This window comes from Chanos chanos, chromosome 6 (assembly GCF_902362185.1).
Source record: "Chanos chanos chromosome 6, fChaCha1.1, whole genome shotgun sequence".
NCBI lineage: Eukaryota > Metazoa > Chordata > Actinopteri > Gonorynchiformes > Chanidae > Chanos > Chanos chanos.
The window spans coordinates 19,007,058-19,034,587 of record NC_044500.1 but is presented as its reverse complement, the minus strand read 5'-3'; the positions used below and the strand labels follow the sequence as shown (position 1 = coordinate 19,034,587).

Genomic DNA, 27,530 nt, shown 5'->3' with positions numbered 1-27,530 from the left:
TTGCTTATAGGTGGAATAATATAAATATGTAAAAAAAGAGTTTGTTCCTTTTCAGGGTGCTCAAATAGAAATATTTATAGTATGAAAAGTTGAGTTGGGCACATTGAAAAGATAATGTTATGCCTAGACCGCCGACGGCCTTTTTTAGTTCTTAACATTAGCTTAATTATTTGTTTATTTATATTGTGTGATTGTACGTATATGCTGTATAGTATTTTATTTTTAATTATTATTACATATCCTCTTGATACACTATGGGAAAATTAAGCAGTAAAGATGCTTTCTGACTAGATATTTGCAATGAAACCTCAAGCACCCCCCCCCCCCCCCCCCCCCTAAAAAAAAATCTCTCTGCATGAATGAATTACTTTTGCAAATTCTCAACCAAAACAGTCGATAAAATAGCGTGTCAAGTTGTTGTTTTGTTAAAAAAAAAAAAAAACCTGGATTTGTCTGCTGGCGATGTAGATAGCTTTTCTGGACACAAAAATAGTTAAAATACATCAAGATTGCTTTTCTGTTTGCCTTCCGTGTGTTATGTGGAAAAAGCTAAGCTGCATAGGGCGTCAGTGAGGCAGCAGATATCAGAATGATGAATACAACAAACCCCAGCACAGTAGCCACAACAGTTTCAGTATGATTGTCGCCTGTGACAGACGCATTGATTTTGAGGAAGGAACTGGAGAAGTACACATCCTCCAAAGCTGGCACGCCGTAAAAATAGCAGCTACAATTGAGCTTTCTTCTCACCCTATTTAGCTGTGCCTTTTTTTTCCCCCCCTTTCTATTTTAAGAGCATACCCCCTTCTTTCCCTACCCCCTCCCCACCCACACCCCTGAGCTGTCCACAACTTCTTAAAATTGTTAGACAATTTTAATGCAAGAGTGGTTTTCATTCATAGCCCTCAGCTTCTTCTTCTTTTTTTTTTGTAATCATGTAATACTTGTTTAACTTTAATACTAGTGTTGTAGCGAGAGATATTGTATATATTATTTTATTGGCTGTGAAGCTTTTAAGTATACCCGTTTTGTTACCTAACTTCTCCCCACATTTGTACGTTTGCCTAACAAAATTACTTACACGGGCGCTTTGCCGTGTGGAGCTTTAGATTTGCTTGTTTTATTTTTGTTGTTGTTCTTCTTCTTCTTGTTTTTTTTTTCTTTCTCCCGTTTGAAACTTTTGTGCGAGGAAACGGCGTACATATTGTCCACTTAGCTGTGTTATCTGGCGGTTAAGCCCCATATTGTGGCGTGTGATTTCTCTCTCCTCCAAATTTAGAGCTGTGCACGAGACGGCAGAGCAAATGTTGTTTTGGGAGCCCGTGCTATGTGGCGGTGAAGCTCCAGCTGGGACGGAGGACGTGGAACAGACTGTAAATGGCTATGTGTGGCTGTTTTGTGGGGAGCAGAGCAGATAGGCCCAGCTCTGCTACTGCTGCCACTGCTGTCACACACTGTTCCCTGTAAGGCTGTCTGGACTGTGGTGGCAGCACCCTCTCTTCCTCATTATCTCTGAGGTTACCGAAGGAACCTTTTACAGAGAGGAGCGAGGATGAGAAGATGTTTTTTTTTAAATAGAATACTTTGAGATTGTTTGATAGGTAGGTAGACAGACAAATCTGGAAATACATTCATCTTGCGAGCTAGTTGCATAGTGTGTCAGTTAACAGATTAGTTACAAAGTTAGTCAGTTAGCTAGATTGTTAGCTAGTTAATTAATTAGTATGGATCCTCTTGTTGTTTGCTAGAGTGGAAACTTGCGTTGATAGTGCAGAACACAATACACATAATCAGTACATTTCTACTTGCGGTTTGAGCGTTGTGTGTGAGATTGGACCAGCCTTTCGGAGATGATTGTTTTAGTCAGTGTTCGGGTGTTTTTTTTGGGTCCGGCATGGAGAAAAAAAACTTGGTGGTCTTGATAGGAGCATCTGGCATTTGGCATATGTTCATAGGCTGTTGTGAAAGGAAAAACATGGTGCAACGGGAAACTGTTAATTCGTCGCTGATAGAGGGATACTTCCTTTGTGGCTCGAAAAGTCAACACATAACTTGTTTGGGTTTCATGCTCGTTTTATCTGTACGAACGCCCCGTTGTGTCATTCATCATGGCGAAGCGAAAACATGAGTCATCACGGATGCTTTTACTAAAAGTTGCACACCATTTACAATGAGTCCTTAAGAGAATCCAGCACCCATTACAACAAAGTTGCAACAGATGACGCTAATCTTCTGATAAAAAGCAGCTCTCGAGCCATCGAGACTAGTTGTGCCCCTAACCCATTCTAGAAAGTCTGTATTTTAATTTAAAAATCATACATTTCGATATTGGCTTAGAGCTGTGTTGGCTGTTGATAACTGTAGCTGTGAGAGATGTTGATGTTCTGAAGAGTTATGTGGAGTATGATATTTGGTGAGCATTTTGTCATGCGTGTTGTTCCTCAGTGTTGTTGCCGTTCTAGCACCATCTCTTGAATTCTGAATGGTGGGTTTTATCTGGGAAGTTTTTATGGTTTATGTTGGCTGGTGCTTCACTTTAACACAGGTCATTCTATTGTGTCCCACAGTGAATTACAGTCACAGAACATAGACTTTTCTTGTTTACTTTGCCATCTTTATTTGTCACTCTCTCTCTCTCTCTTTCTCTCTCTCTGTCTCTCTCTCTCCTTCTCTCCCTCCTCTGCCTTTCTTTCTCTCTGTCTCTGTCTCTCTCTCCCCCCTCTGCCTGCTCTGCCCCCCCCCCCCACTCCCCTTGCACACACACACACACACACACACACACACACAGAGTAAGAGAGAGAAAAAGACCTAACCAAACAAGCAGATCTGATCTGCTCAGGAAGGGACAGACAAACAAAATCCTCTGTAATCACAGACTGCCTCATCTGCCTTTTGTGGTGGCGTAGACTCATGCCCAAACTCCCTATCAGTGACTTTAAGAGGTCTTACTCAGACTGACTCTTAAAAGATGGAACTTTACCCTTTTCTCCCAGTAATCAGCTAGTGTCAGATCAGTGCATACATCAAAGTAGCAGTAATGTTTTAACATACCACAGTGTTTCACCATGCGCCGTTGTTTCCTTCCCAGTCTCCTACTAATGCGGAGAGAATCTGAAGATTTATTGCTCTGGTTACAGAGTGTTGTGTTCATCACATCAGGGTAGAGCCAAAGGTGCTTGCAGTACCGGCTCCAGCCTCTGTGTGGCACTGCATTCTCAGATTTCCTTGCCAAAGCGAGGCTGGCTGTTTGAGACAAGAGTCCATATTCTGCTTCACTGAGAGAGAGAGAGAGAGAGAGGGAGAGGGAAAGACTCACAGGGCCTGAACTGTGCAGCAAAGTTTTCTCTTTATATGAATCTAATCCAACAAAAGGACTGGACCTGCTCTGTAATTTGTCCAGTTTTATGAATGGCATCCTCTTCACATGGAAAAATGGGCTTTCCTTTCCTGCGTTTTTTTTCATGTGGATTTCGATATTTGGAATGCGCTTATTTGCAGTAAAATGATAAAATTATAATAACATTTTTATTTTTATATTTTATTATGTTTTCTTGTTATGCTGAGATGAGGTTTATTTGTTTATTGTTGATAGCCCACCTACACTGACATTTGTTCTTTTGGAACTGTCACAGTTGACTTATGATGTTTATTGTTATAGAATAAAACTGTAATTCAATAATCAAAACTTATACGCGAGCTTATGTTATGATGAGGTTTATGATGTGTTGCTTTTTTCATTAAATTTATCGTAGGTTTATGAAGTTAACACTGTTTCGATAAAAAAAAAAAAAATGGGGGAAAAAAAGGGTGTCATAAACTTCCCATAAATAGCATTCTGGGAAAATATAAATCTCTCATAGAAATAAAATAGAGTAAGGGTTTATCTGAAAACCTGTCAGAATATTTTGGATAAATCCAAAAAATTAAACACTAAGTTTCACAGACATTTGTATTAGATATTGAACTCACAGGAACATTTTCATGTGTGTATACGTACATTTAGTCATCCTGTATCTCTGAGAAACAATTAGGGAAATATAGATTGTTTTTCAGTAGATACTCAGTTCCATGTTAAGTTCTCAATACATGTTACGTTCTCTTTTTCTAATGTGCTGCATAAATGTGCTCATGGAATGAGCTGAATGGCATTTTATGCTGGGGTCATATGGTGTCTTTCAAGGTCGTCTTATCAAGCCATTCTTTTATTCTCTTAATATAGTAAAACAAAAGGCATTTTATAAAATCAAATCTCTGATGTCTGCCAACAGTCTGCAAAAATTAAGTCTTGCTCTTATTTTATCCTTATTTCTGGTGCAGGTATAATATATCAAAAGGTAATTGTTGTAAACAATTGTAATACTTTACTTGGTCTGCCACTTATTCCTATAAGCCTAAAGTGAATTTAACAGAGACACAATCTAAGCTATGATACTATGGAGCCTGTATTAAAAGCTTATTTTTCTTTATTGTAGTTCTGTATTTTATGGAGGGGGGATATGGTTTTGAATGATCAGTAATTACCTCCTTTAACTCACAGGAAAAGTTCTGTTGTTTATTCTACTTTGATACACTTAGGGACACAAGAGAGAGAATGTCTAGTGCCTGTTGGTCTGGCCCTCATGTCCTTGTTAGGTTTTTTTTGTGTGTGTGTGTGTGTGTGCTTTTTGTTTTTTGTTTTTTGTTTTTTTCCTCCTCTCTTTCTCTTCTCATGTGAAAGCAGGGCCGTTGCTGTGTCTTTATCAGGCAAAATGTGAGTCTTGATGAAACTTGCTGGCCTTTTCCCACCGCAAGGAAATGCATTTTTGACACTTCTCATGACCTGAGTGAATGCACTGTCCCAAAGCCAACAGTTCTCACCATGTAGGGGAACGACTGAGGCCCGTCTCAGTGGGTCACACTTACCCCACATGGCCATTAGAAAACCTGAGCACAACAGCACTGGGAGAAATGACAGCATTATATAGAAGGGGCATGTCTCTTGGAGGAAAATAATATATTGTCGCAATCTGCATGATAGTATTGCCTTTGCTCCTGTAAACTTCGATTATTAGACGATGAACTGTTTATGTAGGGCAGATATTGTGCAAAGATTCCCATTGTGGATTTTTGGTATTGTTCAGTTGTCATAATATGAGTATATTTGTGTAAAAGCAGAGCCTGTAGATCTAGATGGTAAGAATATAGGGCTTACCCAGATGTTCTCAATGCAAAACTATGATATTTTAAGTAGGGGGCATTTGGAGGTTGCAACTAGTTGAGACGCCCATTGTTACTGGATGGTAATCATAATTCGAGCTCTATTAGTTCAGCAGCAAATAGTGTTTAAGTTGTAAAATATATATTTTAATTACGCAAATGAGTTTGAAAATAGCCTTCCTTCCAAGCAGGTTCAGATTACCACTTTTGGAGTGTGTTTGGAACCAGAATAGAGTCTTTTGGTTCTAAGAAGTTTGATTAATTTGGGAGGTGCAGAACATGTGGTTTTATGGTGGTAACATTAATTAAAGGAAACTCAACTTGCCAGTTGCATTTAACACATCTGTGTCTGCCTTGTGAAAGCAGGCTGTGCCGCTATACCTTGAGAAACCTGGTAAAATTTTCTGCACTATCATCAAATTACTTAAGCCGTCAGCCGCGGTCTGGACAAATAGCAGTGGAACTTGGCAGTGCTTTTACAGAATGTGTCAGAGGACTGCTATTGAGAGAAATAAGCTGAAATGTTATATGATTTCATTTTTTTTTTCTCTTGAATACTGGATATTACCCCAGAGCTTGGCAATATGGCTAGAAAATCCATATCACGATAAATCAACCCATTTACTTCAGAACTGATATGTATAGCGATGAATATGACAGCAGGTTTTTTTTTCGGTCCATTTTCCCTATTGAATTCAATTCTCATTTTGCTCTGTAAAGTAAGTGCATGATATGGTTGAGATTCCACACAGGACAACAGGTCTGAGAGATGACGCTGTGATTGGCTGCTATGGTTGTGCTTTTAAATGAAAGAGCACAGAGTAAAACTCTCATCTCAAGATTTTATTTTTTATTGTTCGGTCATATGTATTAAAGTCTTCCCAACTGAGAGTTTTAATGAAAATGTTTAATTGAGTGTAGTTTGAGTCATATAATCTCAAAAACTAGCAACATTAGGCAAGTTTTGTCAGTGAGAGTTCATTGATGGCCGATTCAGAGTTGTTACTAGCTTCTTGACCATTCATTTGTTGCTTTGATTTATCACACAGTTTACACCTTTTTAAACTTTTTGACCAGTGGTGTGTCTTGCACTATGTGTGGACAGGTTCAGAACTGGAGAGAACCATTGTCTGTGCACAGGCCTCCCCATATGTGTATTCCTCCCAGCTCAGAGTACACATTATTTTTTATCTAGCACAACAAACAAACAAACAAAAATAAATAAATAAATAAAATGATTTCTCTCAGACACAAAAATCATCTCTGAGTATTTCGCCGTAATGCATCAACGCGACTTGATGAGATGCTTGGGAAGCCCCTGTTGTGTGGGTCTTAGCGATATGCCTCCCTACCTCTTTCTCATCTGTCAAACCTCTGACCCGGGACGGCTCTGGAACAGTCTCAGAACTAAACAGAATGATAGAAATGATGCAAAGTCATGACTGACCGTCAAGTCAGTACCATAAAGGAGGGCGACGCCCGGTGCATTTCCTCTGTATGTCATGTTTGACAATAACCGGCATTTGCTTGCTTGTGTTTTTTGTCGGCAGCTTTGTGTTGTTTGTTTTTTTCTTTTTTGTTTTTTTTTTGTTTCTCTTTTTTGCCATTGTCAGAGCGAGCAGGAATTCCAAACCAGTTCCAGACAAGTGGCTTAAATTGGAATGAACGGGTCATCTGTTTATGACTAGCACATAAACTAACCAAACTAACACCAGAGACTGTGATGATATCACTCCTCTAAGGGCGCCATTTTACACAAAGTTTATCATTCAGGGATGACATGGCAGACTCAAAACTCAATGAAGATGTAAGGATAGGGTGGAAATTTTTGGAATTTAATACCACCACAACTTGTTTTCTGTTTCACAATATTTATCCTCATTTTCCATAATTGTGAAATTTCGGATTTCAGGGTTTTTTTTCCCCTGTCCTTTTTCTCTTGGCTATCGGGCAGTGTATTTCTTTACGGCTATTTTTTGGGGCAGCTATGTTAAACTGTCCTCACTTTTGATCTCCTCTTTCCTCTTTTCTCTTTTTTGTTTAATTACCCTATTAGAACCAAAGGAATTGTGGTAAGGGTTCCTACAGATTTACATCTGGTTTGCTTACAAGTTGATTATTAAGATACTCTTCGATTGAGATTAATCTCAATAGTATACTGTTTATATTTTCAGGTTTTTACCCCTTTCTAAATGATGTGGCTTTTTAATTGCCTTTCTGCGCTCAATTATGTGTTCTTTGGTACATACAAACTAAATAGTCTTTTATATGTTATCTGACTGTTCTTGTGTACAAAGGAATAGACATATGTTTGGTGTTGAAAACCCCAAAGGGAACTTGTGCTGACAGGCCTTTGAGTGTTTGCACAAAGATGCACATAATTTCACTCTGCATTAGATTAATATTAGTTAGGAAATGGAGGAACAGATTGGGAATAGACTCAAGACATGTGTTGGACACATAGATGTTTCAAACAACTCCAAGAGAACTATGATTTTGTGAATTGATGGATGTACCTTGGGTTTTTTTTTCATTTGTTTGTTTGTTTGGGGGTTTTTTTCTCTGTCTTGATACCCCTCTCTTGTCAAGCCTGCATTGATGACTTGAATTTGGTCTTCACTTACCAATAAGTACATTGCTGTGATCAGATTACGAACTCCTGATCACAGCCACATGCTGAGATCCATTGACTGAGTCTCTGGACGCCTTCCTGTTCATCTGCACATGGACCCCCTCTCTCTCGCTCTCTCTCTCTCTCTCTCTCCCTCTCTCTCTCTCTCTCTCTCGCTCTCCCTCTTTCTCTCTCTGCTCATCTGAGCTGAAGGGTCTGAGCCTCCCGAAACCTCGGGCTTTAACCCCAGGTCCCCCGACTCCCCCACCTTCTGTCCGTTCTTGCGAAGGGACCCACACCCAAACAAACTTGCTCACATATGGTTTTTGTAACGGTGTCATCCGATCCACAAAACTTTGTAGATTCTCTAACTATCGGCCAGGTATATGTCTGGCGAGCTGCTGACATGTAAACTCTAGGGTCTGATTACAGGCACTGGCTTAAACGAATGCATCTTAATGCCTTTAAACACCTTTAAATCACACTTAAAACTTAGAACACTGCCGGGTTTTTTCTTTAAACATAGTTTTATATCATGTCCTAGATACAAACGACCAAATTCCATATTTTTTGCTGATCGTAATAGCTTCACAGTCAACAGAAAAATGTTTTTTTTTTTTTGGAGAGCAATTCAACTAAAATAATTTTTGTTTGTGAACAATTAGGTCATGCTGACTTACATTTTTTTTTTTAAACAGATCTAGATTAGACCAGGAATATGGAGAAAACATTTACAATTTCTCATTCCTCCTAGGAATTTTGTCCTATTAAGATCTAGGCCTAAGTGAGCTGTCTCTCTAAGGAAAAGCTGTTGTGTTAAGGCAATGTCTAGAGGTATGCTCCTTTTAACAGAAAATGTACTTTACGGTAGATAGATTTATATAAAAAAAAAAAGAGTCTCACAATCTTTTCTTAAAAATCCTGTCTCTTTAAAAGCACTCCCATTCACTGATGGTTTGGGAGAAAGACTGGACTTTTGCCATGTTCACATAGGCTGGCTTGACCCCACTGCTAGGCTGAAAATAGCAGGAGGGTTAAAAACTTCTTAAAAGAAGGGTTGGGGGGGGGGGTGGTTGTGCAGCCTTGGCCTTGCTTTGGTATTACCTGGGAGTCGCCGCTGATGTCTTTTCCACAATGGTCCAATCTCGTCAGAAAACAGTAAATCTCACGAAGTTTATTTTCCTTGCAGCATCTGTGTTTTATAATGGTCCTTTTAATTTGTTTTCACTTTGTCTCCTGGGATTGCTTTTATCCGGCACTTTTCTGGCCTCCCATTTTTTTTCCTTTTCTTCTTCTTCTCCTTTTTTTTTCTTCCCTGGAAGTGAGTATTTTAATAATGATAGTATAGGGAATTTGTGCGAGCCGACTTGACGTGACAGTGCCCCCCCCCCCCCCCCCCGGCCCCAGCTCAGCATCGTATCCATTGTTCATCTTCTTCCTCTCCCCTATCCCCCCCACTCTCCCTAACCCTAATCCCAAGCTCCTGTCTGTTCAGTGTTGCTTTTCAAACAGGTCTGGGAATCTTGGACAAGCTAGAAAAAGGCATGAATGGACTTTATGGTATATTTCAAAGCATTCCCCAGACACTGTCACTACCTTTTTTTCTCAGCCATAGGCACTGTCACTACCTTTTTTGTCTCAGCCATAGGCTACATCACATACACTGAGTTCCTATGTTCCTTTCCTTGATTACACATTAGCATTGAACATGTAAATGTGTCAAGCTGTAGCGTGCGTCATTAATCCAAGGAAATGCTGTCTCTACTTTTAAGTCTCCTTCATTTAGATGAAATGGGACAGAATGATTCATTATTCTTACAACATTAAAACTTGTTCTTAAAGGTTTCCATTGATATCTGTTGGTTGAGTAATTAACCTGCTGCAGCACAAGTGAAAGTGACAGGTAAGCTTTGATGGGCAGGGCATATTACTTTATTCGATGCAAATAGAACAGCTTGGGCTTGAAAAACAAGATATCAGTGTCAGGGCAGAGCAAGGAGCAGCCATTAGAAGAAAATGCAAATAGAGGCGGAGAGAGCCGGAATCCGAGGGGTCAGGTGACAGAACTGACCCCGGCCGGCCTCCTGGAGCGAAGCTCGCGACGGCTGCCGATTTGCATTGATGGATCTTCTTTCCAGCGCTCTGTCATGTATCGGTGCCCAGAGCATCCCGCGCGAGTCATTAATCAAATGACCGCCATCTCAATATCGCTTTGAGCAGCCGGACACCACTGCCACTTCTGACTCACATGTACTGACCTGCAGAAGTTTTGCCCGAAGATGACTGGCCACACCTGGGTTTTGTATCCAATACTGCCTATTTCTCTTGCCTTCAGTGTATTAAACAGAGAGTTTGATGAATTTAAATATCTGGTGTGATGGTTTTGGTGGTTGTTTTGCTTATGTCTCTCTGCAGGTTCCTATTGTGCTACCTACAAAAGAGTCAGAGAGGGTTAAATGGGTGCTCAGAGAGAGGGAGGGAGCGAGAGAGAGAGAGAGAGAGCGAGAAAGACCGAGCGTGCGCAAGAGAGTTTGTCTTTTGGAAGGATGCAAAATTCATTAAGACATTTTTTTTCCCTACCTCATCTCGTAGTCTTTGTCCATCAGAAGCACCATTATGGGTTTTCAGGCTGCTTCCTGTTCGAATTCTTTTTCTTTTTCTGCTGCTCTCGGCACACAAAAGGTGGCTGCTCTTGGGGTGTAGTGGTTTTGAAATGTGAAGAGCCCTTGAGAGGCAGGCCCTGTGTGCGACAGGGTTCTGTGGGGGTTTGTGTAATGTCTGCTGCCAATGCCCGGCTCTATTGAGGTCCAGGAGGCCTAAATGGCCTCTCTTTGGTTAAGCACAAAGCCAGCGTTTCTCTGCATTAATGAAACACAGAAAAACTTGGTAATGATCTAAAAACCCTCCAAAACATTGGTATTGGTGGTGGGGGGGAGGGCAAGGGGGGAGGGGGGGCATGGCTGCTCTCAGCACTTTGAGGCTCAAATAATCATTTTTGTGTTTCTAGATTTTCTTTTTCTTTTTTTTTTGTTCCTTTTCACTTCAATGGCCCTCATCATTTGAAATTACAATAGTGAATAAGAAAACATTTACAGAATTTATCTGAACTGGGCCTAAGGTTTATGTCATTTTGAGTTTAGATATAGTTTTGTTGAACAGAGTGCACGTTGTGTAGTTTCATTTTGAGATTTGCACAAACGTACTACAGAAATATCCGTTCTGATAATATTCTGTCTTGGTCTTTGCTTGTTGATATGGAGAATAATAGATTCAAGGACTTTCTAGTTGTCCTGTTGTACAAACGCAAGCAGAGAAGGTGTAAACATTAAGTGCTATCAGGCATTTTAAATTGTCCTTGGCTTGTAAAAAACTTAATATCACTATCCATCGCCAAAAGTGAAGACTGAAAACAGGTGTGCATGGGAGTTAACTATATTTAACTAAATTTTATTGGTTGATCACTGCCAAATAAAACATTTTTGAGGAGTTGCCTGAATCATTATCCATTATTCGAATGTGTAGGTGTGTGCGAGAGAGGCGGTGAGTTTGTCCTGGGTTGATTGCTCCGGCGCTGTGATGTAATATCTGAACACTTCCATATGTGTTCCAGCCAGGTCTGTTTTTTAAAGCCACCTTCTCAAAACACTGAGTTCCCAACAGGACCCCCCACCCACCTTTTTCCCTTTTGTTTTCAAAATAAGTCCCTCTAAAAGAAAAAGAAAAAAAAAGACTCTGAAAGGCTATTAGGCTTCAGAAGGAAGTCTTTCAAATAATGTAATTGCATTTTGGTGTGGGTTTTTTTTTTTTTTTTGTCCTTTATGAAGTCTTTTCGTAGACTGCTGTGTAGTGGTTTTTAGCAGAGGGACGATGAAGAGTGACTGTTGATTGGTTCTGATTAGCATGGGGCTCTGTGACGCTGCATCTTGAGGTGGTTAGTCTCAATCAGGACAGCTCTGGATGACACAAGGTCTGGGCTTGAGAGCCTCAGGTGTGGAAATGCTAGTGGAGGCCCTCAGGGGCCAAACTAAATCACTTCAGCCCCCTCATTGCCTGTGCTTTTAAGTTTACAATCATTCATCTCTCTTCCCCTCCCCTCCCCTCCTACCCCCCCCCCCCCCCTTTTTTTTTTTAAATCAGACAAGATTAGTGCAGCCTAGTGGAACATGCATAACATTTTGGACCCCCCCCCCCCCCCCCCCACAACAGAAACCATTCTGTTCTTGCTTTGAATGGTTTTTTTTTTTTTTTACACTGCAGTAACTGTTTATGGCTATCCAAAAAGCTGTTTATTTTCATTTAACCTCATGACATTCAAAGCAAATGTTGTTTTCTTTGTGTTTGGTTATGGGTCAGTTTTATTTCAGGAAAGCTTCATCATGTTTTCATTGACAGAGAATTTGGAGTTGCGCTTTTCAAGTTACGCCAAAATATGTCAAAGCCTTTTGATGCGGTTTTTGTCATACTTCTATCCAGTAAAGTGATTCCGCGTGACGTCAGTCATTACAAATGCATTAATTCCCACACATGTTTCTTTTTCTCTCTCTCTTTTTTTTTTTTTTCCTCCTCAGCTAAACTGACCAGTCAAGAGTCCTACAACAACTTCACCAACAACAACATGGGTAACCCACGCCTGTCTCCTCTCCCCAGTCTGACCATCCTGCTGCCCCTGGCCCAGATAAAGCAGCCCATGACCCTGGGCACCATCACTAAACGCACAGGGTAAGGACCACACTCACAGTGTCCCACCTCAGACTCACCTTAATACACTGACAGCCTTCAGTTTGCTCTGTTCGCAGAGAGCCAGCCAGAATCAAAGTTATGAAGTGTAAACTATTAGCCGTTCTCCGCCTGTGCTGTGTAGCTGACGTGTAGAGAGTCAAAATGGGTGTTCTCTGAGTGGACTGAACTGAAAGACCAACCGACAAGAGCAGACAAAAAGAAACAGTACCGACAGAATGCTCATTTAAGGCCCATTGTAGGAGAATCAGTACCACTGAATTTTAGGAAATAACACTGAAAGCAGAATGGGCGTGCCCAAGGACAGCTGCCTTTCAGAGCTGATTTGTTACTTGTCTTGAACAAAACTTGTTCTTGGCACAGGGATACACAAATGACCGTAATTACTTGAGATATGACATTTGATTTTATTTTGTTTTATTTGATTTTATTATGTTCGTAATTTATTCTAAAAACTCTGCTTTGTGAGCTGAAAAATATTTTTACCCCCTTGAATCTGAAACAGTTTTACAGATGTAATGTTTATCAAGATTGATAATCATCATTAAGAACCTAAACTGCAATAGCATAGGTGTTCAGAGGGATAGTCAATATGTCATTTCTGCAGTGGATGAATTCATTTCTACAGTGACTGAATCAGTACTGCAGAGACACACTCCTCAGTATTCTTTGAAATGCATGGAGTTTTATTACTGTTTTAATATAGGGCTACAGATACCAGTAAGATATTAAAACCCAGGGGTTTGTTTCCAGTCAACAGCAGTAAAATCCTACTGTTTACTCAGGCTCTCCAAACTGCAGTCATACCAGTGAAGTTAGGCCAAACAGATCACACACTCAGCACTGCTTTTCCTGACTTTCAGTTGGATATAGTCATGTCTCATCCAGCAGTTGGAAAAGATGTCGACTAGAGGCAGAACTATTGGTCTAATAATGACCCTGTTACACAAGGAAATATCTGTACAATTGTAATATGTCCTTTTGTAAGTATGAGCCATGAATTTGTAAATAAGACATGTAAAGACATGTAAACTGATTGAAAATGGGCATTTTGAAGACTTTTTTTTTGTTGTTGTTTATTTAAAATGTTTCTCTTTCTCACATTTTATGTGTCAAAATACTGCACGGAGGAGGAGATCACCCCTCTTCCTGCGTAAGGTTATAGTTTGAATATATTACAGTATAATATTCTAGTAATAGTGATCACCTGCATTCAGAGACATTATACCAGTACATATGGTCACATTATTTAAAAAACAATAAAAACAAAACAAAAGGAAAAAAAATTGCTGGATACAGATCACCATGTTCTACAGTATGTAATGACAATACTGCCGTGAAGAGCAGCCAACCGTATCAGTGTCCACAGCATGCATTTACATACCGTCTCCTCATAATTATGACAAATTTCAATAGTTTATTTTCATTTAAATGATGCCGTCCTTTCATGTTTGAATAGGAAATGCGCTAACGAAACACCGATCCGACAGAAATGACATTTGATCACAGACCTGGCCCTGCGTGATCACAAGCCTACATCCTGTGCGTTTTGGTCTAGAGCGTGTGTGTTACTGGGGATTTTCCAGTTTATTTTAACTAGTCTTTTTTCTTAAGCCATGAATAGTATATGGTTACTCTGTGAATATTTCCAGAGGGATCTGATTTAGACGTCATTGTGATATGGTGGATATGCCCTGTGCCTTTTGCTGGTCCCCTGAATCCTCATATCTCTATGGTTTACCTCACTTTATCAGACATGTGTCTGATGCTCGACTATTCAACGCATGTCCAGTCTCTCAACATCGCTCTCCGCAAATCCACTGACAGAGCGGCCACTTGAGGGGCCGGCCAAGCCTCCTGTGCTGAAATCACGGTCCATCTGTGGTCTCGCTTCTTCAGCTTAGGCCGGCACACGTGAAAGATCGCGACGCACGGAGGAAGGCTACGCTGGGCTGTATGTGTCCATCAGCTGCTCCCCTGCACCCACTTCTGCCTGTACTCATATCCTCTGAGCCTGTCAGTACGGCCCGACCCCCACCCCCACCCCTGCCTTTCCCTGCCAGCCTCAGCTCCTAGGGCTGACGCCCTCACTAGCATGTGGGAGGCCGTCCACCTGAGAACAACAGCCTCTCGCTTAATTCGACCAGACGTTAGACGTCGCGGTTGCACGGGCTGTTGCGGACCACTGCGATGGCGCAAGGACGTGTGCTGATTGGACCTCCACCTTTTTACTCCATGGCTAGACATGTGTAGTAGTGGGTGCTTTTGGGCAGCCTGCACAGGAGCAGGGAGGCACCATCTGTCTTGTCTGTGCAGGTCTGCTTATGTGTGTGTGCGTGTGTGTGTTTGCCCACGCGTGCGTGTGCTCGTGTGTGTCTGCATCCACGCGTGCGTATGTGTGCATGTGTGTGTGTTTGTGTGTGTCATTATCTGTGTGTGCGTGTGTGTGTGTGAGATTATATGTATGTCTGTGTGTGTATGTGTGTGTGTGTTTGTGTGTGTCATTATCTGTGTGTGCGTGTGTGTGTGTGAGATTATATGTATGTCTGTGTGTGTATGTGTGTGTGTGTGTATGTTTATGTATGTGTGCGCATACGTGTGTGTGTGTGTCTGTGCATGTGAGCAGATGTGTTTACACCTGTATGAGCTGATTGCTGTTGGCAGGGTGGCTGTTGGCACACCAGCTGCGTAACCTACATTGGCTAGACGTGTGTGGGGTCGTGTGAAACACTCCAGAGCTTTCTTCAGCTGAGAGCACAGGCATTTGTCTGGTTCACTCATATGGCTGGACGCCATTCAGAAACCTTGTAGATTATCCCCAGTTCTGGGCCAACCTCATGCCTTGACCAGAGTCTTTGGTTTTAACTGTTAATTTTACAATAACTGCTTGAGTTTGTACTTAAGGGGAAGCTTTAGAATAAACTAATAATTTAATAATTTCAGCTGTTGTGGATCATTAGATGTTCTGAATTTCTGACCATTTTTTCTGGATTTTGATGTTGCAGTTTGATCTGCAATAATTGTGCATTGGAGCAAGAACTAGGAGCTAGCAAGAAACTCCAGCTCCACTAGCACTCACACTAGTTCTCAGTCATGTAGTGAATGTGGCCTCTTGAGTCAGTACCTAAAGCTGGCACGTTGATTCCCTTGAAATGATTCCCTTGAAGTCCTGGTTTTCAGCTCTGCAACAGCACTGGTCTGCTGAGGCTGACGGGGGGGAAAAATTCAAAAGGAAAAAGAAAAACAGAGGAACTCTAATGTCACTTTGGGACCTCTTTCCTGACTCGTTTAGCTCTGGAGTTACCTCATTGGCTGAGAGTGATCCTGCTCTGGCCAACAAATTCAACATATGTTGAGTTCAGTAAGAATGCCGTGCCAAACTGAGGTGAATCTTGTTTGATGGCGTTTTGCCCTGATATCATTGTAAGTGTGGGTCTCTAAAAAGGAGAATTGACTCTCGTCACCCCACCAGATATGGTCGTCTTAGCATAATACTTGCAGTGAGCTGCTTTGAGATCATTGTCTCATGGATGCGTAATGAGTTTGGAAATAGCTTTTAGTGCTCGGGTCGCCACAGTAAGAGATTGCGCAGGACACCGGCCTTCGAATGTAAAACGTCACAACTTAAACCATTTGGACAAATCACCTCGTTTTAATGGCCCAGAAAGTGCAGCATTAGAGCAGCGGGTTAAGAGATAAATGTGTGAAAGATTATTTGGTAGAAGTGGGGTCGCTGCCCCTCAGCTGGACCATCTGGTACAGACCCGTTCTGATATAACAGTGTACGTGTAGTCTGCGTTGTAAGCGTGATATTGTTTTCCTGCAAATACATCCAAAAATCTTTTGTTTTAGCAGCATGGTTTGGTAAAATCTGCTCCGTTAACCATTCAGGGTATTCACTGTTCTGCATCTTCAGGGTGTGTGTTGATAATGATTTTGTGGAGTATTGAAAACAGACCACAAGCGATCAATGGTTATTTGGCTTTTTTTTCCATCTTTTTTTTTGGATGAACAAAAACTTATCAATACAGAGGACAGGACGTGACCTTGGATGTCAAGGGAAACGGCTGAGGATTAAAGGGTCTAGTCAGCAGAGAGGGGCCGATGAGTGCTTTTGGGTGATTTATCCTTGCAAAGGCTCCAAGGACGAGTTGCTTCAAGTGCTAGTTTACAATAGACTCCTACTCCTCCATTATCATTCAAACAGTGAACCAGTACATACTGGTCACTGACCTACAGAGCAAGCGTAACCTCTACTGACACCAACAAACCCTTTTGCTGTGACACCTCAGAAGTTCATAAAGCTTGATATCATAATTCAACGAGAGAGAGAGAGAGAGAGAGAGAGAGAGGGTTCGCGAGTAGGTCTTTTCTAAACACAAGCTGTAAGCTCCCTCTCCACGGAGACTTGTATAGCTAGCATTTATTGTAGATTGGCATTAGTCCATTTACGCAGCTGGATATTTGCTGAAGCAATTCAGCTGAAGTACCTCACTCAAGGCTGGAACAACACTGTTCCACTTGAGATTGGACTTTGGAGCTGTGCAGGTTTTATCATGTACATCCAGCATGGCGTCTACAGGCTTTAAGCTTCTGTGCGAATGCGACACGTCCATTACTCAAAATGTCAAGCTCAATAAGTCATGTAAGCTAACCCAAATCCAAACCATTTGTCACACCGCGGAACAGCTCTAAGAAGAGACGTCCTTATGATCAATGAAATCCCAGACAATAGATCGTTTTCAGACATTTCCATTTCCCAGACAAAAGCAGACAACGATGATACATATTTAAACAAAAACCCAAGCTCATGTTCTCTGGAGAATAATTGCGTCGCTTTGGTCGACTAGAACATTCTTTCAACAGAGCCCTCTCCACATAACTTATTTGTCTTGGACGGACAGAGTGTGGTCTCATCTCTCGGTATTGCTTTTTACAAAACGCTGTTTACTGTAAACTTTAGTTGGATGTGTCACTCTAGTTGAGAGGACCGGATGAGTGCAGGAACACACACCCCCTCCAACTTCAGCATTGCAATGCAGCCTGAACATGTGCAAACCCTCACCGATTTTTCCAGATTATTCAAAAGAGCAGCTTTTATGAACATCTCTTCTTTTTTTTTGTTCACATCTTCAGCAAATATGTAAAGAACAAAGAGGAAGGGGGGAGAAAACGGGTGTTTTTCTTAAGCTGCACCCTACGAAGTTAACCCCCTTGCTCCTTTCAATGTTTGTTGACATTTATGAACATATATCTTTCATGTCCGTCTCCCTCCAGTGAAATGACTATATGACACAAGACTGTCTTGCTTTTGTGTTGTTGCATTAAAGCAGACATGATGAATGCTATGTATGTTAACTGTTTATCCAGGCAACTCTATAATAATGTTTTTCCCATCTATCTCTGTGTGTGTATCTCTCCTGTCATGAAGACCCTACCTCTTTGGGGCAGGATGTTTTTCCATTAAAACTCCATGGTGAGTTTTTTTTTTTTTTTCCAAATTCACTCCCAGCATGCTTTGCTTCAGTATGCAGCTACGTTCATTTTGTCTTTCATTCATTTTTCTACATATTTATTTTAGTAATCTATTATTAGTGTGTTTGAGCGTCTTTTGGGCAAAGCCATGGGCATGCTTTTTTATATTTTATTGTCAGTCTCTGTGTTTAGATGGACATGATGGATGGACATTCTGACTTAGTTACTGCTTTTCACTTCTTGGAGTTATCCTGTAGATGCACAATTTGCCCAGGCTGAGATGGCAGCATAATTTTGTAGCGTAGAGAGGTCTTAGTTGCAGTATAATCATTACAAGTAGAGAGGAGTCTACAAGGAGAACAAGGAGTTAAGCCATTACTCTTCAACTGAAACTGTTTTCCATTGTCTATATAGAAGCAAAAATAGAGGTTGTGTGTTTAATCCACCTTGATAAATATTTGTTAATCATTTACTCTTTAAAAGGCAAATGATTTAACAAATTCAGAGTGTATATAAAAAATATCCACAGTCCCCGAATGAATTGTGCTATTTAAGCCCTCTGGCTAGCTTTTTTCTAAAATGGGGGAAGAGAAAAAAAAAATTGTACACATACATACACATGTACATGTTCCCTAATTTGTTTGAGTGAATCTTTGACTTCATCTACTCTTTTATGCAGGTGTTACATTTCAGTTAAGCAAGGAAATTCCTACTAATTCCTACTAAAACAACACAAATAGGTGGGGAAAAGTGGTAAATTTCTCATATTTTTTCCTATTTGCTTTGTGGATATGTGAGTTAGCAGACAGCTTCAGGCTGCTATGTGAACACGTGATTTAGTGCAAAACCTCTTATTGGTGTCATAGAGGTGGTCCTATAAGCACCACACTCAGGAAATCTTACAGGACACTTCTTGTCTTTGTTTTGGCTTGTTTGACCCCACTCTCATGTTGTATTCATCTTGTTCATGGCTAAAAATGAAGCTTGTTTGTTCTGGAAAAAAAAAAAGTCTTTGTGCAGCTGTTTCTTCAGTCCTCATGATTTTACAACCTCATGACGTTTGTGCAACATCCATGCAACAGTTCATGATAAACGGGCTAGCTCTGCTTTGACCCCCTCCCCTTTTCTGTGTGTGTGTGTGTGTGTGTGTGCGCGCGCGTGTGTGCGCGTGTGTGTTGTGTGTTGCTGTATGTTCAGTAGTTGTCCATCTATTTGATCCTTAAATTGATGTGACCGTTTCATAATGTAATAGGGTAATTGTATAATTGCTAACTTGACTGTCCATTAGGAAAAACATTCAGTGCCTCTCACGTTTAATTAAATGTGAAGTCAGAGGAGGTCAATGTAAAGTTAAGTTATAGTGGTTCAATTACGGCAGTAATGGCTAATTTTCTTCCAACAACAAATCAAAGTAATTGATGCTCTTAAATTTTTATTTTATGTTCAGGCACTTTTACTCTATCTCCCTGGGTCAGAATATAAACTTCTGACTGCAGTTTGACATCCAATTTGTTTATTTTTGATTTTATTTTTTAATGAATGCTATATTACTTTTTAATTGAGTAACAACAAAAACAACAATAACAACAATTCAGAACATGTAGGACATGAGGTACAATATGTGAAGTAATGGATTTCAAAAATCCATTTCCAAATCCTTTCTAAGTCACTCGCACTGTCTTTTGTTGCTGCTCTAATCTTCTCGAATGGAACAAGAGAAAGAATGTTGTTGCACTATTGTTGAATTGTTTGAGTTTCATGTGAATCCAATTTGTAAAAATAAATTTGTGAGCTACTTTAGGAGTTTCTTAGCCATTTCCATCTGTCTGGCATGAAATATTTTTATCTAGCTCTAAGGTAAAGAACAACGGATCACATTTTTGTCTGTCATCAAACATTTCGGTTTTGTTACAACCTTAATACATTATACTTAAACTGAACTATATTCATTAAGTAAAGTAGACTGTCTTTGTAAACTAATCAACACACATTTTTGCCGTCATCTGTTTTCTTTCTTTCTTCCTTAGAAAAAAAAAAGACAAAAAAGTAACCCACAAGTCAAGCAAAGATCAGTAAATGCAAAGCATTCACAGATGAACTTTACTTCCGTCAGAGAAATGAGATCTGAAATAGTCAACCTCTCTCAATGCTCCTGGGGCAGAAGTTGAGGCTTTCGTCTGTGCTGTCTCGTGAAATCAGATGCGTACGGGCCTTCAAGAGAAGCACCATTATGACAGCTTCACTTATGTATAAAAGATTGAGGAGCTCAGCAAAATGAACTTGTCCCTTCCAACTGACTTCCTTGAGTTACTGACGTCTGCTCGGTGCCCCCCCCCCCCCCCCCCCCCCCCCCCCCCCCCCCCAAAATGAATAGCATGTGCTTTCTTCCCTTGTGTGGCAAGGCCTCAATCTTGGGTTTCTTTTCTTTGTTGCAGAATCCTCTCATGCTGTTTAATTAAAGCCTATTTTCCCTCCCAAGGCCCACTGTGATTTCAAGGGCTCACAAACTTTTAACAAAGGTTAGTCATTAGCATGCGAAACTATGACGCTGACAATGACTTTCTTTTTTTTCCCCCATTGAGTGAAACTTAATGCTAATGGTAGACATCCTGTGTATATTATTCCTCTGCAATTTTTTTCCCAGAGAGATTCTGATGGCCTGATTTTAAGTATATGGATTAAAAAAAAAAAGTTTAGAAAAGGATTGGCAGTTAAGTTGATGTGGAACTGTGAAGTGGATAAAGAAGAATTTCCTCCTAATCGTTTCTCTAATAGAGATTGGTCCGGAGGACCGTTCGTCACAGTGGCGGACAGTCCTAAATGGCTGTCATTAGCGGAGTGCGTGCCGCGGCTCCGAGCTCGGTTCTGTTTTGGAAGGCTGCCGTAAAATAATAAAAGTGACGTTGGACACATCCTGCCTGCCTGCCTTTGTCAAGCGCTCTCTAATTCCCCACTCTTTTTGCCTGATATACATAAACCATATGGTGAACTTTGCCTTCTCGGCCAGTCAGAGCGTAAAGGTTTTTTTTTTTTTTTCTTTTCAGCAGATGTCTGACTGCAGTGAGCTTGATCCCATTTGTTTACGGCAAAAATCGATGGAGACTGCTTCTCCTTCAGTAGGCACCTCTTGCTCTCTGGTGCTGAAATGCTCAGAGACTTTGATGCTGTAGTTCACAGATTGAATTTTGCCAATACTTGTTCTCTCGCTTTCTTATTCCTCGTCATCCCAGCTGAGAGGGAAGACTGTAAAAATCCACCATCCACGCCCATGTGAGACCTGTCTTTTCAAACTCGGCCGTTCCTCTCCTCCCCCGTATTCTTTCAGCACTGTCCTCTCTCACTTTTTCTAACAGGAGTCTGTCAAAGAGCGACTTTAATGAGACATTGTTATTGTCATGCGAGCTTATTTATGCTACGTGGCTTGTGAAGACAAACCCTTGTTGGAGATCCCAATATTGCCGATCGTGCTTATTAATCATTTTCCAGTGCTCTGACCTTGCATTGCAGTAGTAAAGTCTGACCTTGAATTTTGACAATGCGTTGTTTTGAATGAGATGGAGCAAGCTGAAAACAGCCAAGGCTTTTTTTGAGTTGTGACTGGGTTTCTTTACTGGAACTGCCATCACTGCTAATGAGACTGGAAACAGTAGGTGGTCTTCAACTCGGTGTAGCGCCTCTCTATCGGTTTTAATTGATAGTGAAATAGAAAGTGGTTTGATATACATTATGTAGGAATTACAAACACACCCCAGCCTATTTGATCTCTCCTTGGAGCGGGCGTACTTTGACAAGATAGCAGCTAGGTCGTGAGCATAGGTGACATTCTCCAGGCTGTGAAAACAGGTTCCACTGGATTCTGTAGGCACACGCTGATGTCGTTTGGTGCATCACTCAGTCAACAGAAGTCGGAGAAAGCACGCAGCCTCGCATGACACTTCGTTTTACTTGGAATGGCTCTGTTTACCTTCTCAAGGATAATATCACACAAGGCGTTCATAAAACTTCCCGACCAGATGAACGATCTCTGGCGCTGTTCCATAGGCCCTGAGGTTCTTCACACAGGGCTCTCTCATGGTGAATGCTGTCAAACGATTTCTCAGGGTCAATAACGTTGATGCAGAGAGGTGCATTCCATCGAAGGTATTACTCAGTATTGTTTGCGTGGTAAAGCATCTGATCAATACGTCCTCTTCCTGTATAGAAACCCGCTTGCTCTCACCTCTGTCTGTCACCGGCTGCTGTGTCAATCCCTTCGAGCAGTATCCTGCAGAAGACCTTGCTGGGAATGGAAAGGAGTTTTACACCACACGGGTTGTCAGAGTCGCTGAGGTTGCATTTTCTAGGGTAGTTTGAAGATGAAGCTTTTTTTCTTTTCTTTCTTTTTTTTTTTTTTTTTTACCCAGTCTCCTTAAATGACATAATGCATCTAGATCTGGGTCTCCTAAAGAGGTCAGCCAGCGTCTCGGTGGCCGTAATGATGATAACTTTCAGTAGCTCAGTGTTCAGAGAGTCATTCCCTTTTACTCAGCCCTTTCCACTCAGCCCTGGATAACATACCAGATCAAATTAAGAGTACGCATTTGTTTAATTAAAAAATGTGTTTTTCTAAGTCCCAGTGATTAAGTGATTTTTTGGGGTTAACCCAATTTTTTGAGTGTAAATATGTTTGTGTAATTTATGTATGACTTATGGTACTTGGTGTGGTGTCCAAATTTTGTCTTTATTCTTAAATGAGCAGTTGAATTGACATGAGGAGAGTCATTTTCAGTGAATTTGGATATGAGTAAAGCAGAAAACCCCTAAGTGTCCCTATTAGAAGCAGCAGGGCAGAGGAAAATGAGAGAGAAAGAAAAAAAGAAAGAAAGACACTTGGCTTTTGTTTAATAACGTCCATCTCCCCTTCTCTTCCATCTCGCTAAATATATTTGTTTCATAATTTATTGATATTGGTTTTCATTTTTGTTTTGCTAAATTGCTCTCTATGCCAGTGTTCATTAAGAATAACTCCCCTTCTTCCATATGGTATCCAGAGTTGCCCCAGCCTGAGTTGCCTGTCATGGGAGGAGAAACCTCAACACGTTCAAGCCACTTCAAGTTAGACCAAGAGGGAAAAGAGAGTGATGTGAAATACAGATGGATAAACTTCAGTGGCAGTTTTACGTAAAGAACTGGAAAATTGCGGACCAAACTGTATATGGCTCCGTTGGCAGAGGCTGTTGACGAAGGCCTCTTCAAAGAATTCTCGGCATAGCTGATCAGATTCAAAACCTCATTGGTTAAACAGCACACACACACCACGCTTCCTGGGAAACTTGGATCTCGAGCAGACCTTAGTCTTAGCACAAACCCCTTCTTCACTGCTTTCATTGTTATCATCATCATCAGAGGCAGTGGTTTGACATTTAAATATGCCAAATATACCTTAAAACATGTCTTTAAGACTAATGTTATTCCCATATTTGTTATTCAAAGCTTACTCTACCCGGAAGAGTGTAGAAGGATATGGTTTCTTCGCTCTTGCCCAAAAACGTTTTGCGGTGGTGTGCGTCAGTTTTCAGTGTAGCAAAAATTAATGAAAAGTCATACAGGAATCAGGTTGTGTTTCCCGGGTGATTGAAACCAGCTGACCACAAGCTTTTGAGGCTTTAATGTGTGCTTGTGAAAGAGCACATCAGACATTCATCAATGAAACTCTGTCCCTAAAAGCCCTGAGCTCCACCTGTCTCCCTCACTGTAAAAGTAATCTCATTGAAACCCTTCAAAACCTCTGATTCTATGGCCAGCAATGAAATTCTACAGGCTCTTTGAATGGCGAACTGTGGTATTTATGTGAGTGTGTATTGATGTATATAAGTATGTATGCATCTGTCTGTCTGTGTATTTTTCTTATCTTACCAGATTTTATCTTATCTTATCTATCTATGTATCTTTTTAGTAGGTGATAGATGTTGTGATTTCCTCAGTAAAAAGATAGATGTGTTTCACGTGTCCAGTGGCATCTACCGTCATAATATCAGTGATTCTTAGATTTGTCACCTTACGGCGGACATGTAGAGACTAAGTGGAGTGAACTGTACTCAGTCTACATCCTGTGGAGACTGTGTGTGTTTGTTTTAGCGCTTTATTTCCTGGACACGCTGACAGACAGACAGGCTGGAGGAGGTGGAGGCGCGTTGGGATGTCAGTCAAGGCAGTATCCTGGTGTGCTGCTATCTCTGCATCAATGCTGCTTACTGCACACTGAACAGATTTACTTATTCAGTTCGCCCGTCTCTCTCCAACACTAACAAACGCAGGCCAATAACGTGTTTGTGTTTTTTTTCTTTTCTTTCATTTCTGTCTTTCTTTCTTTTTTTTCTTTTTTTTCCAAATATGCATTCTCTTCGCGACGTCCGCTAAACAAAGATGTCAATGTCACCCCTTGTGGCTGGAGTAATTTATGACTCGCTGACAGTTTTAAGGGAAGAGAAAGAGTGAGAGATCAGCACCTCAGAAGGTCACTCAACACCTATTTGTACGTAATCCTGGCTCGGAGAGAAGAGTTCAGCGACTGGACAGTCTCTCCACATTTACTCTCAACCGCGAGCCGCATAGGGCCCTCCTCCCTATACAGAAGTCAAATTTTCACATATGGACCATTTGCCTTTGTTGTATCTATACACAACATACACAAAGTATGTAGGACATTGCACTGTTCGAAGAGCGTGCTTGCTGGAATCACCAAGACATCCCCAAGCCCCCCTTTTTTTTCTGTAGTCGTCCCTTACGAATAGGCCATTATATGGGTTTTGTTTCTTGTCCTGTGAGAATTCATCACTGAACCGCCAGGGGAATTGGCTATATGCAGACTTCACAGCCACTTACATGGCTGAGATACAGAGGGTAACTTTTACAGTGGAGGTTACGCACAGAGCTTGGACATTGATACTTCACAACTACTGTTTTAGAATGAATTCCATATGCAAAGCCCTATCACTGGCTCAGAACCATTCCTGTGTTTGGTTTCATCAAAACGTTCCTGGCATGCAGCATAATCTAATAGTCCTCAATAAATTCTTTTGTAGAAGGCACAAGACCTGAAGGAAGCAGCTGGAGGGCTTTCATTTGAGGCAGATTTATTAGCAAATGACTGCCATTATATGACACCCACACAAGCCGAAACATCTATAGCGTGTGTATGTGTGTGTGTGTGTGTCTGTGTGTTCGTGCGTGTGTGTGGATACACAGATTTTAAAGAGAAACCTACAAAAACAGTCTGTTTCCCTTTTGTAGCATATTGAGTTTCATGTACTGGCAAAGGATATGATAGACAAGCAGTGCATGGACTTCAGAAACGAAACACACACACATATACACACACATGCAGACACACATACAGACAGACACACACACACACATGCACAGTCACGCCCCAGACTGTGCCGTGTGGTCCGGTTTGATTTATTTCATTTGCAGGGAGACTGAACTGAGGACGTGTACACACTTTTACAAAAAATATACGCGTCTTAAATGTCAATTTCACTTTTAAGAAATAAAGGTCACCGTCATTTGTACTCAAATGTTTCATTGTCATGATTTATGGCATTCGTGTTTTTTGTTTTTCAGACAGTGACAACTTTGCCTTTTGTTTTGTAAAGACATTACGAAATAAATGTTAAATATGACCGTTAAATTAACAGTGGCTTGTTTAAAAATGATGTATTTTCAGCTTATCTAGTCATATTTTAGTTTACATTAGCAAAGGGTTATATGTTACATCATTGCATGTATTGCTGTTGTGCTATATTATATATGTTCTTTTATGTTTTTTGTTTTTTTTTGTTTTTTTTTCCTTTTCTGCAAATAAAGTGTTGTGTTCATTGATGTGAAATATTCTTGGCTCATACCAAAACCTGAAAATAAGTCATTCAATGTCTTTGATTTATTCATCCAAACTCCAAAGCGCCTCTTTTTCTTTTCAGTGATGTGGCTTTTACTTTCCTCTGTTATTTGACTCTGGGATTCTCCATGCCAGATTGTGGAAGCAGCCCTCTCTCTCTGTCTTCTATTTCTAAGCTCTACAAGATGCTCATTCATGTCTCATTCATGTCTCATTCATGTCTCCTCTGTCTCCTGTAGCAAAGCCAAGTCGCCCCCTCAGATCTCGCCCAGTAAATCCACAGGAGGGGAGTTCTGCGTGGCTGCTGTATTTGCTCCGTCGCGATCCTGGTTCATCACCAACCCCAATATGAAGCGAGAGAAAGGTCAGTGGCCAGTGAGAAACATGCTGGAGACATCTGCCCAGTTAATCTGCCCAGTGCACAGGATAATTGCCAGGATGTGTCCCAGACCAATTTGAATCAAGGGGCTGTACAATTTTTTAAAACTATTTGGTTTTGTTGTTGTTCTTTCAAAACAGACATTATGAACATTTTTTTAGTTTTTCCTCTCAAATTAGTAATGCGCAGTCATTTACAGGAAATGCAGTGTCAGATATTGACTCTGACCTAGCTTCCTAGGTTTTTAAGTTCTTGTACACTGTCATTAATGCAGTCCTACCTTTACTTTTAAATTGTGTATTGTGTGTGGATATCTGTATATGTTTACATGCATATATATGTCTCACAGATCAGTCCCGCCAGGCCATTGTTGACTCTCTGTACATTCTGAGCTGCTACGGAAACCTGGTGGAACACGTGCTAGAGCCTCGGCCAATCAGCACGGCCCAGAAGATCAGCGATGACACGCCTCTGGAACTAAACACCTGTCCGAGAGCCTGTTGGAACCTAGCCAGGTGCAGTGCTGCAGTCTTATCTCCATTTCATACCTCTTTACACCTAGTCATTCTGACTCCTCAGTATACATACATCATACAGGATGAGTGTCTTTACCACACATTTACTCAGAGGGCTTAAGTTTTACTAATATTTGCAGTTTTCCAGTTTTTCAATTAAAAAAAGTTAACAGTAGCTGACAGTCTTACTTGTTAGCGTGTTCAGATTTAGCAGCCATCACTGACACTGGTGTTGCAAAAGAACAAGCTTTAGTAATGGCCAGAGCCAGCAGTTTCTTGTTGTCTTGAGCAAAAAGGATGAAAAGATTGAGAGACTGCAGAGATAACACCACAGTATCTAAACTGTGTGTGCAGAAATAACATGCGCTATAATATCTGCTCAGGGCACTAGAAACACGAGGACTTGAAGGTTTAAAGGCTGGAGGGAGTTGAGTCCATTATAGCACAGCAGGGGATCTGTTCTATACATCTGACTCTTTGATTTGTGCTTCCTAAATTGATTTCTGTGTTTGTTTTGAATAGAACCCCACAGTGGAATGAGCTACAACCTCCTTTCAACAGTAACCACCCCTTGGTGCTGGCCTCTGACTTAGTGCAGTACTACCAGTACCTCCTGGCTGGATGTAAGTGCTTTGCAGAGGGGTGTGTGTGTGTGTGTGTGTGTGTGTGTATTTGTATGTATGAGTTTTAAACTCTGAATAAGGTTAGTGCAACAAAGCATGACCTACTGATTAATGT

General features: G+C 40.9%; 1 protein-coding gene across 2 annotated transcripts in view; it reads left to right on the top strand.

Moving 5' to 3' along the window:
- The window catches only part of bcas3 (BCAS3 microtubule associated cell migration factor), a 200,008-nt gene that overhangs the window by 50,873 nt on the left and 121,605 nt on the right, over positions 1-27,530 (top strand). Inside the window, exons 16-20 of one of the 2 annotated variants that reach the window (XM_030776762.1) lie at positions 12,376-12,526; positions 17,976-18,020; positions 26,138-26,262; positions 26,627-26,792; positions 27,315-27,415. In XM_030776762.1, the coding sequence (XP_030632622.1) occupies positions 12,376-12,526; positions 17,976-18,020; positions 26,138-26,262; positions 26,627-26,792; positions 27,315-27,415 (588 nt within the window). The remainder of the gene's footprint in view (positions 1-12,375; positions 12,527-17,975; positions 18,021-26,137; positions 26,263-26,626; positions 26,793-27,314; positions 27,416-27,530) is intronic. The other variant, XM_030776763.1, reaches the window with a different exon arrangement.